General features: G+C 37.2%; 1 protein-coding gene across 1 annotated transcript in view; it reads left to right on the top strand.

Moving 5' to 3' along the window:
• LOC105203788 (nose resistant to fluoxetine protein 6) overlaps positions 1 to 18216 on the top strand; it is a 32936-nt gene extending 14720 nt beyond the window's left edge. Inside the window, exons 4-13 of the mRNA XM_011172690.3 lie at positions 12242 to 12489; positions 12586 to 12756; positions 13070 to 13163; positions 13239 to 13358; positions 13496 to 13661; positions 14243 to 14418; positions 15341 to 15470; positions 15834 to 16151; positions 17078 to 17251; positions 17383 to 18216. Coding sequence (XP_011170992.1) covers positions 12242 to 12489; positions 12586 to 12756; positions 13070 to 13163; positions 13239 to 13358; positions 13496 to 13661; positions 14243 to 14418; positions 15341 to 15470; positions 15834 to 16151; positions 17078 to 17203 — 1549 coding nt within the window. The 3' untranslated portion in view covers positions 17204 to 17251; positions 17383 to 18216. The remainder of the gene's footprint in view (positions 1 to 12241; positions 12490 to 12585; positions 12757 to 13069; positions 13164 to 13238; positions 13359 to 13495; positions 13662 to 14242; positions 14419 to 15340; positions 15471 to 15833; positions 16152 to 17077; positions 17252 to 17382) is intronic.
• Positions 18217 to 19137: the final 921 nt, after the last annotated feature.

Below are 19137 nucleotides of genomic sequence, written 5' to 3'. Positions count from 1 at the left end.
AATTTAAAGTGAAGCGAAACACTTGAGCTATCTAACGGCGTAACTTGGAAAATTTCATTCCGGGGCACTAGCCCCGGCGAAACTTATGAAACTCGCTTGCCATACTTTCGGTAAACGCAGGTATCTCCTCGCCTTACTCGTATGCCTGAATACGAAAGTTGATATTCCTGCGATATCGAGATGAGACGGACCGAAACAAGATTACTCGGGGAAGAATTTCCTGCGGATCGAAATACTTGTTCCCAATTCGAATGTAACTTCGCTAAACAGCACTTGTATATACGTTACTCGAAAGAACAATAAACGTTCTTTGACAATAGAGCTGCATGGCGCGGAACAAACCAAAACTTATGTATTTAAAAAAAAAACCTAATTTTTTCTATTTTTAAAGATGCAATCTCGATTCGAAATATTTACATCAATATTCGAGATTGAAGTGTGTTTCAAAGGCATTATTTTGTTCGATGGAATTTTGTTCGATATATACATATATACAACGCTGTATACTTCCGTTTTATCGGCCATTACAAAGTGTGCCCAGCGTTGCGGATGAAATTTGTGCGAGGTGAAATAGGGATGTTTCAATGACCACCGATCGATATATTGTTCCACGTTGACTCGCAATTTTCCGAGCAAACTGCACACAATAATTGATGCTTACCATCGCATCTTAATAAACAAATACGGAGAAACTCGCTTTTATATAAGAGGAGCTTACTCCTCGAGTTTAAGATTCGTGATATATGGTCAGGCACAGTTAACAGAAATTTTGCAATCGCACGTTACGCAACGTGACGTAAGAAAAGATTTCATTTTGAGTAAGGAATTAATGTACGGCATAAAGGCGAAGAAAAAATATGTCGTAATTAGACGCGTGCCGCCGCGGCGAGCTTAAAAAGCAATTAAATACGAGGTCCCTCATAATTCTCGGGGGAAAATAAAGCGCGCCGGGATCATGCGGCGACGATGTACGTGTATAATCCCTTTAAAAATGTCCCCTTAGTAAATCCCAGTGCGCTATATAGCGCTCAATCCCTTTCATTCTCGGCAACAAAATATGGGTTTATCATCTATTTTTAATGATATACGTCGCAAATAAAAAAAAAAGAATTACTTTCAAGAATATTTTTCTCGAGGGTCTTTTCATACTTTCGCATATGGAAAATTGATATCGCTACCGATACGCTATACATCTTATAAATGGAATAATTAAATAAAAAAATTCTCTCGATCGTATCGAGTCTCGGATAGAAACGGATGAAAGTAGTTAGCTGTACAAACGAGTTATATTCTCCTAAATCTACGAGTGGAAATTAGTTTAAGCTCCCGCTGCTTTAAGTGTTTGAAACTGCGCTCGAGCCGAAAGACCGAGTATACCGGCAGTTAGGGCACTCGAAAAGTTCAATCCACGACAATAGTTATGTCGCTCGATAACTCTGACGTGCGAGTGAAAGCAAGAGTACAGTGCGGGGTTGGCCAATTTCGACCACGAGATTGCATTCCAACTTTGGTTATATACACCCAAACTTTCGGAGGCCTCGTTAACCAGAACGTTACGAAGAGAGGTGGCGCACGTAAGCGGAACCTTCTTCCGAACCCTTTCATTTTTTTTTTCACCGCTTACCGCTCGAAAGTTGTACCTTGTCCGCGCGCGGCTATACCATCGTGGTTTGCTAATCGACTCGATCGGAATCGTCCGAACACGCCGCGCGTCGCGGATTATTTATTATGCGATCGAGATAGCGAGACACGAAACGCGGTCTGCGCGCATCTGACGCAGCCGGTTACGTGAGCGCGTAAACGCGGGACACCCGCAAAAAGAAAGTGCGGGAAGTGTGCTGCGCACGTGAACGCTTAATTGCCGCGTGTACGAGCGGCGATCGCGGGCGCAAAGCCCGCGAGCGCACACGGCGCTTGTTCGCGATTATACGCTAACGCATATATGGTGCCGTGGCAATGAATCGATACTCTTTGGGATTCATTGCACAGTTCATCGGATAACATCTCGGTATCAGCGTGTACTCGAATGTTGCGCGAACGATTAAGAAATTAGTATCAAATCAATAATTCATTGTTTCATGCGTAAGCAGGAATATCAAATCTTCTTGAGATAATTCTTAAACAGCCTTGGCCAAAATTATAAGGCCTATTATCTTTCTTATTTATCTGAAATTTTTTTAGTGGAATTACTTCAAATTGATTACTGGCATCATAAATAAATTTAAGGAGTTCTTGAAACAAAGGATAATTCACAATTGAATTTTCGTTTAAATCCTTCCAGTTAAAAAAATTTTTTAAATATATGCTGCCTTATAATTTTGGTCAAGGCTGTAAGTCTGTAATTTGCTGACAAAAAATTTTGTTTAAGAATGTTTTGGCTATATAATACAAGTTAAAAATTATTAAAATTTAAAAACTGAAGGCTTCTCTAGGTTTATTCTTTTTTTCTTAATCAGTAGCAAAATATTTTGATCGCAAATGCCCAAATTTTGGCCCTGAAACTAGCCGCAAAAAAAAAAATAAAAAATTTGATTTATAATGGTTTTTCCAAGGAAAATTATTAAAATTTGCTGCAGTTTTACATAAATAACTTTTAAATAATTTTTGCACAAATATTTATTAGAGTTTCATTAGTATATGCAACAACTTGTATTTAATTGGTGATGGTACTTTTCCATCGTAAATAAGTATTGCAACACGTGATTTTATATAGAATCAAGAGTAAACAAAAAATTAAATAACTTTTAAACCAATAAGTGAATTGTGCTTAAATCTTACACAAATACTCAAACGTAATACTAGAATATTCTATGAAATTTTTATATTTCTTTTTCTTTTTGGTCTTATATAGCCTTGCTTACATTATGAAATAATGAACGGTTGATTTGATACTAATTTCTTTCTGTGTACGTATTTACGAGCGAAAAGGCTCAGTTCATATGAATTACAGGGACACGTTTCGCATGGCTTGGAATCGTACAGAAAACAAACGAAACACCCAACTCGACACGAATCTAATCGACAGAGTATTATTAACAGGAGGAAATGTTTTTTTTAATCCAAGTTAGCTTGTTAGGTAACTTCGATTTACTTTAACTAGACGTATCCCTAGTATTTCGCAATTTGGAACAGAGCCCAAGAGAATAAAGTTTACATCGCCGTAGGATGTGTACCGCACGAACGCGACGCGTCGAAGCAACGCGGAACAGAAGAGAAGAGCCTCCGTCTCTACCTTTCTTTTTGCGTCAAGTTTTCTAATATGCGCCCGCTCGAGGAAAAATTGGCCCAAGTGTTGGAAGTCAGTGCCAAACGTTCATGTTAGCATACTTTCGCGCTTGCGTTTCACTCACGTCGCTCATCTACCGAAAGAAGAGAATTACACAGCGTACGAACGTCGATTGTTGCATAATGGCACTCGTAGTGCGATCTGCCAGTGTTAGGCAAACAAGGCAAACGCAAACAGCCGGGGTCTACACCGCGGATGTCAAATTGAGCAAGTGTCCATTGCACAGGCCACGGCGATGCAACTGCCAACGTGTCACCATCAGTCTTTTCTAGGCTCCGTGTGTCCCTCACGGCGCTCGTTACCGTAATGCACGCCGGCTCTTGCCGTAAATGTTATGTAAATTGCGTAACTCCCGGTCAGCTGAAAACTAATCGCGCCTAATAAGAACGGGACATTCGTCGTTATCGCGATCCTACGTATAATAAATTGCACGCGATCTCTTGGACATGCGATCCATGCCTCGCCGCCTCTCCATGTTGAAGTTGCATTTTGAACAAATGCATATTTCATTGATTTCGCCGCGATTATCTTAACCGCATCCTTTTCGTATTATGTGTGTATGTAAATGAGACGTTACCAGTCGCAGCAATCATTGGCCGCCTGTCACACTTGCGTATAATATTATTAATGTTTGTTCATAAATACCTGTCTCTATTCATCGCTTTATCAATTTAACGCTAGAAGCACCGAGCAGTTAGAGAAAAAAATTGTACTAGCAACTAGAAATTTGAGAGCAAGTAACGCTTCTATTTATTATAAAGTTGTAATGAGAATAATGATTATTATACGAACCAAATGGTATAATAACAATTCGTTGGATAACTGTAGAAAAACAGTAACATATAAGCGATGGAAAAATCGAGCCAGTTGATATTCGGGATTTTTCCTAGCACTTATGCTAGCGTACGTTACACTACGATTGCACCACTGTTTTCATAAGTATTCCGACTCGTATGCCGATCAAGTGAATACTTAATTGGCCTTGCAGCCTTGTATACCTACGTAACAGTCTGAATGGAAAATTTTAGTGCCAAAAATGTGTAATAAATGATTGAATAATTATTACGGCATCGCTTCGTTTTAGAAAATAGTTGTCTAGACTAAAAAAATTGTAATTGTATTTTATTTCTATGAAGTATATATAACTGTAATGTAGTTCAGTCGCGATTTCACTATCCATTGACAGTGCACATAACCTGTTGCAGTGACCATACCTTTTTAGTATTTATCACTACTTTGCTTCTTATTGCTCTGTAAAACTAGTGGCAGGCATTTAAATTTCAGAGTTATCAAATTATAATTACCATAATTATTTCACTTTTAGTGTAATATATATAAATATATGAAAAATTTTATTTTATTAGAATAAGGGAAATAATTGATAAAAAATTTCAACAATCTATATTTACATAAAAATTAGACATTAATCTAAAAGATATAAAGTATCAATTAATATCTAATTTTTTATGTGAAAGATGAATTTTGAAATTTTTTGTTTGACTGTTCAACAATTATTTCCCTTATTCTAAGAAAATAAAATTTTCCGTCACTTTCTTTATTTTCATAAAAATTAATTTGCTCGGTTTCATTCAACAGATGAAAAATATTGACACGTCTAGTATTAAAACGTTAAAAGTCTAATAAAGTACCGTAAATTATATACGACTAATCTCGAATTAAGAAGTAAAAAGATAACTCGAGTATACAAATACAAATGACAGCAGATTACGTTAATTCTCGTCAAAGAGAAATCGCACGGTATCATATGCGACAGTAAATTACTTCTTAGGCATACCATATGTTACATTTACAACCGACTGGGCGACCGACTGGAGCAGCATTATTACGATATTACAATATTACGTACACATGTATTAATCATTGCGTAAAGGAGAGCGTACAGTACCATTTAAACAGCCGTTTGTGTTACGGGGCTAATTGTGTGAGTCACCGATTAAGTGCATGATACAGGAAAGCAGAACTTTTTCTCGAACGGCGTAGAAACGTTTAATCATCCATCTACCAGGAAACGCATATTGCATAAATCGTAATGTATTACAAAGCATCTGATTGCCGAATGCATACGTGCCAACGACCTAAAGTAGTGACAAAAAATTTATGTGCGACGCCGAGTAATTCCGGGTAGCCAATTTTCTGCATCGGGCCCGTGTTGCAGTATTACATCAATTCGTGTTGCAATAACGTTACTTCTTACTGGCGCAGGTATGTCGGTCGCAGAATTCGAAGAAAATGAAAAATGCTGCACATGTTGCATGAAATTCGTGCTCGTTATCCGAGCAATAGAATTCATATGGACGGTTCTCTTTTTGGCACGGATTCGGACAATGCGACTTAATGTCGCGTTAGCTCACACATTTTCATGAGGCAAATTGGGATAAGGCTGAGTTACGTCTCGTTTAACTCGAGCAAATACGACAACTAACAAAATCGTCAATCGAAGGCATTCAATGAAAATAATTTAATCAATTTTGAACGCCATTGATTATCGATGCACGGGATTGCAAGAACGATCGTTCGTAAAGCCCCGTATCGGACTGCATATTATTGAAGATTGCGAATCGACGATTAGAATTGGATCCGTCAAATAGTGTTTTTTAAGTTTAATCCATTTCGTTTCCGATAGAGTAGATACTAAATCTCCAATTCATTCTTCGATCTTCAATGCGTAAGCTGACACGGGATTAAGAGGATTGCATTGCTAATGATTTTGAAAGTTCCGGGACAATCCGGGTTTGAGCTCACAATTTTGCCTCGATATGCCCCACTTACGACCGCGCTCTATTACAGAACAACGTGCGACGCGTTAGTGTCCTTGCGCGTAATGCATAATAACGATGAAGTTAACGAGAACGACGACGCGAGATTGTCCGACGAGTTGTCGGGCAAATTACGCGGTTCAACTTCCAAGGAGAGTTACAATCTAATGGCCCGATTTAGCGGCTCATAAGTGACCTGTCTTAAAAAGTTAAAGCCGCGTGGAGAGAGACTGGCCTCTCGCAAATTTTCTCACGAAAAGTTTCACGGCACTCGGACACGCGTCGTTTTCCGCCGATTCGTTTCGCGACGAATTACGAGCGACTCGAACGAATAAAAGCGTATCGAATCTCCCGGATTTGCGAACAACTCGGACCGCGCTGTCGCATTAGGAAGGTACACTCGTCGCGCGTTAGAACGACGACGAACGCGCGTCGGCACGCATTTATTATTGAGCGGTGAAATATCTACGAGGCAATTTCGCCGACGAGTAGCGAATGAAAAATTTCGCAGTTGGTTTTCTAAGTGCGGCTCGAGACAACGCGAATAAATCAACCGTGATGAACAAGGCTTCTCGATGGTACGCGACACTCGCGTTAAGTTATTACGACTTTAAATTACCGCTGAACCGATAGTTGCTTCAACCCGCGTTGGCCTCTCTAATCCGTAATGTCAGAGTGTAAACCGTAAAATAGCGTTAAATAACTGCGGCATTAATGTAATAATGCTTACCAAGGACGAAATATTTTATAAAGTGGAATACCGCGCTTTTTGCGCCGTACATTATTATTATTCTTACTAACGACCCACCGCGAGCTAAACGACGATTTCAATTTCTCCATTAAAATACATATAAAACCTTTGTTATAGTGCAAAAAAAATACCCACCGCAACGGATATGAGAATTTAATATGAGAATTTGCAAAAGCAAAAATTAAAAGCAACATTAAAATATACAGAAACTATCGTAATATATTTCAATGCTGGGACGCGAAACATCGAAAACAAAATACAATGAAAAATATCGAAAGCAAAATACAATGAAAATATCACGTGTGATATTAAACACACAATTTACGATACACAACGAGGAAAATCGAAATAACGTACTGCGCGACCTAAATCTCAAGATAACTGGAAACTCTGTTTACCGAGTCACTCTGGAATGAGGATGAAACGTGTGGGTCATAAATAATCCTTTTGGTTGCAATATGTCACAACTCTCAACGCGTAATTCTTCAAAAATCGCGTCAGATAACGCCAGCCGTATATATACCATTTTACGTCCACAAGCTACGTGCCCGATCGTTACGTATGGTCTCTTAAACTTTAATATAAACGGTTCGATGCTTCAAACATAGTTTACGTGATATCCGTTGTTCACACACAAACCCAAGAGATAATATTTACGCAAAGCGGTTTGTTGCACGACGTAGCGAACAAACAAGACGACGCAGCAAACAATTCTGGTCAACACAGTTCTAAGCGTGATCTAAACATTCGTTAATGTTTTAAACATTTTTTCGTACAAATGTTGAAAAAGTCTGTGTGTCTTTTCCAAAATTTCTTTTTTTATTTCGATCACTTTAATCGTTGCTAATCGAACAAGTTAACTTCGATTCGAGCAGTTGTAACGAGAACAAATTGTATACAGATTATTTTCTGACAGAACTAGAAGGAAATCGCTCAGTTAGACAGCTGACCCTCAGGAGAGCGACGGCGATGTCCGGCAATTATGCACCGGCCGACCGTGCATCGCGCGCACTTGCACGCATGCCGCGGACCTATTACGCAAGATTATAGAAAGCCTCTGGTGCACGTGAAAGTGTTCGCACTATCGTCTGCATTCCGGCAGAATGCGGGCCTCGGCGGATGCAAATCATGTCCCGGAGTGAGCTCGGGTCCAATGAAATCGATTGCATTCGAGATGGAAAAAAACGTCGGATGGGTAATCGTACTAATGAGTATCCCGAGTATTAAATAGCCCGTATTAACGAGCAAGTGCATTATCCCGCGTAAAATTCCAATAAAGGAATATCGGCTAATTGCAATATCGTTAAAAAATATTATCAGGATTGGGTAACAAATAAAAAATTAATAACTTAAGAGTTAAATGACAAATTCCAGTAGAAATTTTATGCATTTCTCTTGAATAGTTTTTCCTAGACAATTTTATTACTTCTGTCTAGTAAAATTAAGAAATAAAACTACTGAGAAACCCAATCAAAATGCAACTGCTTTGCCTGCGTTGCGCACAAAAGATGCGCAAAATCTGAATCCATTTATGAAACCAAATAAATAAACTGTTCAATTAATTAATAAGCTAAAAGCCTGCCAATTAATACTAGGCAATGAATAAGTACGTGTTTATATTGTTATCAGGAAAGCTGCTTCAACCTAAACTCTATAAATATTTATTCATTTTCCACACAATATTGTTATAACAAATGAGAATACAGCAATACTAGATAATAAGTAAATAAATATCTAAGAAAACATTTCTACCAGAAAAGTTAAAAAGTTAATTACTTTCAACTTAAATTGATTAATTTTAAATTATTTAATTTTTAACTTTAATTAGTTTAAAACACATAAATACTTTAATTTAACAATATTTTTCTAAATTACAAAATTTATATAAAAAATTTTTATAAACGAAAAAATACATTTCACATAAAAAAACAATATCTTTTTATTATTTTCTATAAACTTAATTTACAAATAATATATTGAATTTATTTCATCCATATTATAATTTTGAGTAATATAACTTTAAAAAATTTTGAATTTCTAATTTAATGAATAATGAATAATGCTTTTTAAAGTTAACTTTTAATTTAACTTAATTTCAGTTAATTTAATCTTAACGTAACCCATAATTGAATTAATTTCTTATTAATATAACTAAATAACTTTAGAAGCTATTAACTTTAACTTAACTTGGTTAAAAATAGATATGTATTAGCTTACCTAATCCTGTTTATAATAAAGTTCTCGCTATTTGTAACTTATTGTAATGTATACGACCTCGTGCACGTGGGCGCAAGTATTGTAACCTTGCGATAAGCGTAACTTTCAACACGTCAACGTGCACGCAATTGCAACAGTGGTGAATATCCTCACGCTTCCCCACCGTAAAGTGATAAACGAGGATATCGAAAAGGGAGCAAGGAAACGAGAGCAAATCAAATGAAAGTTCAACTGACGGTGACACAAAACGAAAGCCTTGTCGACATAAAGTGAATGCCAAACCGGATGTATGATAGCGAGTTAAGTAAGCTGAATCTGACTCACCGATGCAGCAGCAGCAGCAGCAGTAGCAGCCATCAAGATCTGAAAATAAAATATAAAAAATATATTTACAAACAAATTATAAAAAAAAGTTGTTTTATTCATTTATTTCTGACAACTTCCATGCAAACACAAAAGTGTTTCAAGGTATCGAGAGAGCCTGCGATGTATTCCATTGTGCCTTCAACACTTTGCTCAAAAAAAGAGAGAAAAAAGTTTCTTTAGCGGATGAAAGTTATAAACGGCAGCGGTAGCCAAGGGATTAAATAAAAAAAAAAAAAGTAAAAATGCGAGGTGTGTAAGAAAGACGAAGAGGAAATAGGAAGAAGAAAGAAAAGGAGAGGTAGAAGCCGAAAAAGGTCGCAACACAACTTTATAAAACTTGTATACTTCTCCGCTTTGCTCCGTTCAGATCGCCCTTGCTTCTTTCTCTTTATCGAAATTCACACGTAGTACCGTGTAAAGTGGATCGGGTCTAAAAAAAGAGAGAGAGAGAAAAAGAAAAAAAAGGCTGTTGCCATTCTATTTCGCGTGGAAAGCCGCATTTAAGCCGCGCACAAATGGACTGCGGGAGGAGGAGGAGGAGGAGGAAGAGGAAGAAATCCGCAAAAGCCTCCTCCCGTACACGAGGTGTTCCGACAAGAATAATAATTTAAAGCCAGCAAAGGAGATATAAAGCGGAAGTTTCCTTTGGCCGTTAGCCTCGAAAACAAGTGCACGATCCGGAGCTGCAAAATTCATTGTCCGAATCGGCTTGTACACCTTCAAACTTCCATCCGTGATTTCGTGGTGGCTCACGATACGGAAATACACCAGTAAGGTACTCTTTGAAATAAATTTTTTTTTACTTTACGCCATCTCAGATATTCATTAAGTACAAACATAAATTTATATACATTTAAAAAATTGTTAACTTGATCAAATTTCTGTAATTCAAATACTTATGTATTCAAATTATGTATTAAATAAATGCTTGAACTCAATTTAATCAAATCAACAATTAATTTAGTCAAATTAACCATCGTTTTCTCAGTGCAACGAAAACATTTTGTATTTGTGTTGCTAGTTACTAAACTTATGGATATTTGATTAAAAAATTTCATATTTTATGCGTCAATATAAACTTAATTGGAACTTTTGAAAAAGCGATAATGTACATCAATCAATTTGAGTGAAGATCGATTAATAAATGCCTATAAATCTGTAAAATATGAGCGTATTATTAAATTCTCGTGTAATTACTCTGCAGCCCGTCTATCAATTATAAATCCCAATTGTGCGATAATCTTCAGAGCGAAAATTGCGATATTGTGCCCAACGTAGTTCCGTAATGAAGCACGTGTCAATTTTTCATCGCGAAACTGTCAGATTCACCGATGATTAATCGAATCAATGAGAACTTTGCTTGGATTCATCATAATTTAGGACTACATGCAAATTGCAACTGCAGATTTCATTGAGTTGCAAAAACTTTTCGTAACGATATTAAAAGATGTGTATTTCAATATTGTTGCAAGCTTTTTTTCTTGCAAGGAACGAGACAAGTATATATTCAGTGAGAGTGTGAAGTATTCTTCTTCTTCTAAAATATTATGTGTAAAAATGTTCCTCCTTTCTCTCTATCTCGCTTATATCTCAACTCATCATATTCAATAATGAATAGACGGTGGAAACACACGTGCCTTTCATTGTAATTAAAACAGAGAGATTATTAATTCCTGAAGAGATTAAATTGTAAAAGGAACCGCGGAAAATCGCGCCGCGCGCGAGTAGTCTTCTGAATTTAATTTCCCGGAACATTAAGCTCTTTGGCTACGGCAAATATATATACAGCCAGTACGCCCTCTCTCTTTCTCTCTCTCTCTCACTGGAAATTGAAAAGGTTAACGCGCATATATATAGCGTATTCTCGGTGATATTTAATTACTAAATTGCGCTGATTCGTACTCGCCTTTCGCGTTCTGAAAATTTTCTAACGTCGATACGTCAACCAAGCGACACGCGAATTGATTTGCGAAATTTCCAACAACGTAGCATATAAGCACTAACATCGTATAAGCGCACCCTTCTATAATACAATGTATGCGCGCTGAATGCAGAAGTTAGTATTGTTAGCGGCGAACAATAGCGATACACGGCTATAGAACCTTGCGTCTTCACTTTATGAGCTTGGTGCAAAACCGTGACTAAACACCGTTGTCTCTAAAGCTTCTAACGTCGCCGGTTCATTTAATCTTTTAGTCAACTCGCGATACGCGCATTCAACGATATGCGTTAATGTTTGACTTTGAAGTAACTATGTTACGCGAGAGTTTTCACGCGATCAAGAATGAAAACAAGATATATTTTCGTTTCCTACAATCGCGCACGATTTCGCAATTATCTTTCGCGCAAAGCAGTAAAAGATAAAAGAGAAACACAAATATATTATTATATATACGTTTTTGATATTCCTGGCGGAAAAAATTCTCATAATCTCTCTTTCTCTCTCTCTCTCTCTCTCTCATATTTTTAAAAATTCTTTATATTTTAAATTTATGAAGATTTCTGATAAAATAATACTTTGAACTTCTTCAGATTTCCCAAGTCTTCTTCAAAAATTAAAAAATAAGAAATTTTAGAATATTTCAGAGGGAATTTACATATACAAAGAGTTCTAGATAAAATATAGATTTTCTTAGCTCTGAAATATTCCAATTTTCGTTAAAAATAATCTGATAAAATATGAAATTATTACAAAAATTCTGAAAAATTCTAAGAATTAATTTAATTGTAAATTCATATAGAAATTCTGAATAATTATATTAAAAATGCTAAGAAAACTTTTCGCCAGAGAAGCCTTAAGATCGCTTTCATTGTTACTCACGATAAATTATATTGTCGTTTCAGAGCCATCGGCGGCGCGATATTGATGCTGATGATCGGGGCGACCGCGTACGAATACAGATCGTTCCCTCTCACGAGGGACGTCGAGTCGTCGAGCGTGTCCAACAATAATGACAAAACCAACGATTTTATGGACAAGAATCTGAATCAAGACCGCAGGATCTCGATGGGGCAGGAAAACGATCAGGAGCTGATCGAAAAGGGGACAAAGCAAAAAGAGAATCCCATACAAAAGAAGGATTGCAACACAGGTTAATGGCGTAATATCTACATCTCTGTCGGCGCCTTCTTTCGCCAGAGACAGACTTAAAAATTCTTCAACGCGGTCTTTGTCGCCGCTTTTTCAGGATTCTGGCTGAAATTCTTACTCGCGTTCAGCCCCACCGTCAACGGAAGCAAGATAATCAGCACCGAACCTGCGGCCAAAGACAGTCTGACTTGTCTCCACGGTCTCCGCGTGTTCTCCTTGGGATGGGTTATCATGGTGCACACGTACATTCAGGTCTTCTCCATCGCTGGTAATTCCGTGAGAGTTGCAAAAACCACTTTCCGAAATGTACGGCAGAAAGCACGGTGAATGTAGAAGCGTAAAACAGCGTACAAGATGTTAGCGCGGAGAGAATTGTGTCTTCGTTAACAGCGCTTCAACTAATTTGATTGCTCTACTTTCTATAAATAGCTCTTGATGCAACTGATAAGCGTTATGATGTAATGAGATGTATCGGGTTTCCCTGATCGGCGATAATCGGAGCTCTCTTCCCCGTTTTATATACGTGTATATACTTTCACTGACAATTTCGCGATTAAGTGTTTCCTCATTACGCTTTGCAGAGAACAAGACATTGCGAACGGTCACAGAAAGGAATTTCATGTTCCAGACCGTCAGCAACGCGACATTTTCCGTGGACACTTTCTTCTTTATTAGGTAACGAACAATGCGCCGGCGAACGTTCGAAATTTCGAAAAGACGAAATTTAATTCTCGATAACGTTATTAACAGCGGCTTGCTGGTGACTATTCTCTTCTATCGATCCCTGGGCAATCTCAGTGTCGAAAAGGGCAACTATTTGAAGACGAGCTTCACCAAATTCGTCATCATGGTCCTGTACCGATTCGTCAGGTATATTTTAAACATTTTATACATAATCCCTATAATTGAAAACAATTTTTCTTTCGAGGCGAAACAATTCGGATCAGTTTAGGAAATATGATATATACAGTGTTCTTATTTTGATCCCTGCCTTTTCTTTCACCAAGACTGACACCGGCTTATCTCTTTGTGCTGGGGATGAACGAGATCGCTATAAAACAAGCTCAAGCGAAGACAGTCTTTTCGCCCATTATTATCGATCATCTGACCTGCGAAAAGTTCTGGTGGCGAAACGCGCTATATTTGAACTCGCTGTATCCGCGCACGGAAATGGTAAGATGATTTATGTTTTGCTTATCCTAATGTGCTTTCCTTTTTCTCGTACTTTTATGAAGCAAAGCTTTCAATGAAATACGAAACTTTTTACGTGCATTCATTTTGTAACACCGTTCGCTCCGAGTACATTCTTTAAAAAAATCGAAAGGGGGAGAAAAAAAGCATTGACCTCGTAACGGCGAGAAAAGTGGTCAATCGACTGTCGTTGCCAAAAGATACAAAACGGATTAAAACGGATAAAAAAAAAGAAACAAAATTGAGAAATCATTTTAAAATCGCTTTCGAAACAACGGTGCCTTAAGTGCTTGATGATACAATAAATACGGGTAACGGAGAACGTATTGCGTAATACGCGGTTATGTAAAAAACGAGTTAACAACATACTTTCGACGAACGATAGGTAGAAAACCCGTAAGGATCGGCTTTTTGCGTCAAAGCGATATTTAATGCGTCGCCTTTCCCGCGCGCGCGCAAATTTTCTTTTCCTGCGTCCCAGTTCTCTCACTTTCGCAATCCCGCATTCGCGATGCAATCTGCACGGCAATTGATTCGCGCCTATTACATTAATAACTTTCTAGTGCATGATGTGGAGCTGGTACATGGCAAACGACACGCAGTTCTACGTCCTTGGGATACTTCTTCTTTTGCTCTCCGTGAAATATTTCAAGACCGCGGTCGCTGTCGTTTCGTTGCTGATCGTCTCTTCGTGGTTCACTACGTTCTCGATAGCCTACAGCAACGATTACATAGCCAGGTAATGTCTCGTGCTCCCGATCGATATTATACGTATGTCACACACTTTCTCCCAAGTCTACTACAGTTAGCGATACACTTGTTAACAAGTTAAGTGCATAATATTAATGGCACTTACTAATTTACTAACTATCATTGATATTAATGCGCGTGACTAGTTGATAAGACCGTTATAAAACGAAATATTCTTCTTAGGAATAAGATAGGAAGCAAGATAAGCTTCTAAAAAACGAGATAATAAAAGGCTTATATTTAAAAATATTTCCTGTTGACCAAACATTAAGTTTATTATTTAACCTCTTAATGCTTGATCTTTTTGATGAATGGATCTTGCGTGCACGAAATAGAATATCTGCCCTGTAACTGTATCTACATGTACTTCAGCATTTGTTTATTACCGTTGTTCACTTTTAAAAGGCCAAACGTATTTACATGCCCGTAACAATGAAAGGTGTCGAGTCAACGCGTTGGGATTGTTTAAAAAAATCGTCAAGGTAAATAACCGTATCAGGGTAAACAACCGTGCACGTGGAGAGTCTTAATTAAAACAACGAGAGCAACAATTTCAAAGTAACAAAGGCCTTTCACAGCTATTCAATGAAAAACAACAATTGAAGCACAACCTAGCTCTTACGTCGTGCGTATTACTTGCTCTCCCATCGCATAAAGTACCTCGACCTTTTTTTTTATTCGGGAACTGGAGTGAATACGGCGGAGGAACAATGCAATAAGCCAGGTATCTGTCGAAGCATCGCCTGTAATTGGAAGCAGGCTTTCATTTCAGACAGGCTTCATGGAACGCGTGCCCATTATAGCACGCTATCGACATTGTACTTTGCATTATTCGCCCGCCGACACGGCAATTTCACCGCGCGATATTGCGTACACGCTTAATTCCTTTATCAACTCTTCACAACACGCAGGATCCAGGAGCCATTTGCTCTATTCGACGAACTCTACGATAAACCCTGGCTAAGAGCGGGCCCGTATTTCATCGGCACGATCAGCGGTTATATCCTCTTCAGAACAAAGTGCCAGCTAAAGCTACCCATGGTGAGCATTTCGAAACCCGCCCCCAGCGGTTTTGCGCTATCGGATTGATCATTCGGTTAATCAGTCAGCGAGATTCACGTACGACCTCGCCACGCGATAATGACGCAATAATGCGGATTTACCGAACAATTGCAAAGTTCTATAATACGCACGAAAAGGCCGCGAACAATAGAACGGCTGAAAACGATAGTGCGGAATACAAAACGATAAATATCTTGATACACGAGTAATTTACATTGCAAATAACTTTTTAAGCAAGTACTCTAAACGACGAGAATTGCTAAACGCTATTATTCACGAAAACTTTCTTTCTTTTGCGTGAAATTCCTTCTGTGAAACTATAACCGAATTTCAATTCCGCAGGGAGTGGAATTGATCGGTTGGATATTGTCCATAGCCATCATGTTCTCGGTGGTGTATGGCCTGTACCCCGGAAATTTGACGGTAACGGTGAGCTCCGTGTACGCTGCCTTGGGACACACTGCGTGGGCGATGGCCGTGGCTTTTATCGTGATCCAGTGTTGCACAGGATCGGCACGAATGATCGACGGTTTGCTTTCGCTTAGGCTAATGTACCCGCTCTCAAGGCTCACGTACTGTGCCTACCTTGTGCATCCTGTTATCATGATGATCACGACTCAACAGATGGACGGACCGCTGCATCTCCACAACGGAATTGTGGTAAGATAAAAGGAAACGCTTCTCTAAATATAAAGTTTGTATTGCTGCATAATATTTATATAGGACGATTCGTGATATGCGATGATGCATTTACGCGAAAAAATAGAAAATAAAAACCCTGTTTACGACTACGTTTCCATGTCAGAAGAATTTTGATAAGAAAATCATCAATAGTTCTCGTATCTTTTATCGCTTATAAGTTGAGTAGATTTTAATTGTTTTGTGACGTAAATTGTTCAATGTATCGATGTGGTTAAGATATAATCCAATAAACAAAAAACATTAAAGTGATATTTAGAAACGTTGATTTCATGTGTACTTTTCAAATGTTTTAAAAGCATTTGATACACGATTCTTTCTTAACATCATCAAAATATTTCGAAAACATTATCTCTATCTCATGATAAAAGTTTGCTCATATTGACGTCCTATATAAGGTTAAATACGACATATTTTAAAACGTTACATATTGAATATTGATGGTAATAACGTAGTAATGATTTTATGCTTACTGGGGAATAAAAAAAGTTCAATATCGGTTTTTTGAAAATATTACATAAAACAGGAATAAAAGCTATTTCTAAAATATACATATTAGAATATCTCTCGAACTGCTCATTACTGACCTGGTTCCATTTCGTAATTTGCGTTAAAATATCCACGTTTTTTTTTAAATAGAACTTTTACGATATTACTTTACATCTTTCGATTAATTTTTTTATATAGAGAAACATGCCCTTTTTTTAATTATATGTACGAACCATTCTGTATAACAAATACTATCTTTTGACATATTTTTAGAATTTCTAAAATTTTATATAAATAAAATAAAAATTGCATAAAGTATCAGTTCAATTCATTCTACTGTAGTTAAATTTTCAATACAAGAATCTCTCGTGTTAAAGCTGTACATGTTTCTTCCGTAGCTTATCCTCTATTTCGGCAATCTAGTAGCCTCGTACCTGCTGTCGTTTTGCATTTCTCTCGCCTTGGAGGCGCCCGTGGTAACTTTGTTGAAAATTACATTTACTTCGAAGAAAAGGGCGAGGTAGAATGCGATTGTGCGTCTGATAGAAGGATAAATGCGATTATCAAGCGTAGTAAGTATATAACTGTATATGTGACAATTACGAATTTATCGCTTATCGCGCATGCTAGAGCGTAATTTAAGCACACGATGAAACGAATAATATTTATTAATCTACTGATCTGATATCAATATTTCTTGCAGGTAACAACATTGCTCCAATCTGAATCTCAAAGCAAAGATAAATATCACACCGAACACTTTTCCAGGGTGGAAAAGTTCATCTTTGTTTGCAACCACAGATCGCTAGCATTTGATAATTCGACACTAATGTAAATATTTGATGATGTAACTCATGTGATTCATGTGATGTAACAAGTCTCAATTCCCTGATGTTAAAATTCTTTTAACAAGACAGACAACTAAATTTCTCATAAATCAATTTGTCATTTATTAATGAAAGGTAAGGGAAGATAAGAGATTTATAGAAAATAGCAATTAATTGTCGCAAAAATAAAACGATATTGTAAATGTGAGCATTAAATTAAAAATTAAAACCTACCAATGTGAGTACAAAGCTTTGTTAGTTTTTGCCGAGTCGAGGAATTTTAAATTTCGGGGACAGTTTTATTTGTGATTCTCACCAGAAGCAACAGTAAAGTTGAAATGACGTACATGCACGTTAATTACGTTTCTTCCGATTTTAACGGTAACAACTATGTATTAACATGACCTGCTAGTGCAATAATCTTTTATTTACATAGTGACTAGGAAAATGCTCCCATGTGTCCGAGAAAGGGGTAAATCGCCGGCAATGCAATATAGAGCCACGTAGCGTGTTAAGAGACTTTTCTCGTACATAGCCGCAGATCTATCATGTCGCGTGTGAATGAGAGAAAATCTATGATAACAGCTGTAAATATATAAAGCAGCGTATAAACAATAACTAAAAGCGTTCAAGCATGCAACATGTTAGGTATATTGTAATATGTATATCAATCTTTGATATAAACTTTCTGTGCGAAAAAAAAAAAAAAATAGGCTACGGCAACGTTAAAATTTTGCAGTATTTTTGTCGTGCATTTGGCAGCTCATTGTCGAAACGCTGTAACAAATTCAATCGCATAAAAATTCAATCAGCGTAAAGAAATGGAAAAAAAAGCATGTGTGACGCGTTTGTTCCAGAATTTATGCGTACCACGCGAGTCGGCCAACGGTTTAAGAGCGGAAGAAAAAAGCAAAAAATATGTTGTATAGTACAAAATCGATAAAAAAAAATAGAATAGAAATGGAAAAAAAAATTACTTTTACGTATATTAATAAATGTAAAAAAATTTTGCAGAGAAAGTAATTTACATTGATAATATACTCGATTACCTTCCCTCACTTTATAATTTTAGTGAATTACTTTTCAGAATCTTTGTGATACAAATTAATTTGCCACTGTTATGTATTGTCAAATTGTAAAATAAGTCTCGGTTTACTTATATCACTTACTTCCTATCGTCTGGACGCACAAAAGACTTCCTCTCCCGCTTTTAGCAACCATAAAGCGATGCGTGACGTGAAAGGAGGCGCATGTCGCAAATTGATTTTCGATGCTCAGAAGGCATCTCCGGACATTGCGTTCGAACGCGCGTTATCTGCCTGCTGCAGACGCGAAAATAATTTCGAGTTCCTTCAAGGATGCAGCCATTCATCATCGCAAGAAGATGACAGATGACTAATAACCGCAAATTAATCTGTAAATACGTCCAGATAGTGCCTAGCTTGGCACATTTCTTTGCAGTAATTTAATTTCATTTTTTTAATGCATTAAAAAGTTAATTTCAATTCTTGATTTTAAATTTTCGATTACACATTAGAGAAATTTCTATACTTAATTCCATTCCTAGAATGTTACGTTAATTTTATCGAATAAATTATATTTACAATTGGAACATAGCACACGTTTAAAAC

The sequence above is a fragment of the Solenopsis invicta genome, chromosome 6, assembly GCF_016802725.1.
Source record: "Solenopsis invicta isolate M01_SB chromosome 6, UNIL_Sinv_3.0, whole genome shotgun sequence".
NCBI classification, from domain to species: Eukaryota; Metazoa; Arthropoda; class Insecta; order Hymenoptera; family Formicidae; genus Solenopsis; species Solenopsis invicta.
The sequence above is the reverse complement of the archived record's forward strand: the minus strand, read 5'-3'. Positions and strand labels throughout refer to the sequence as shown.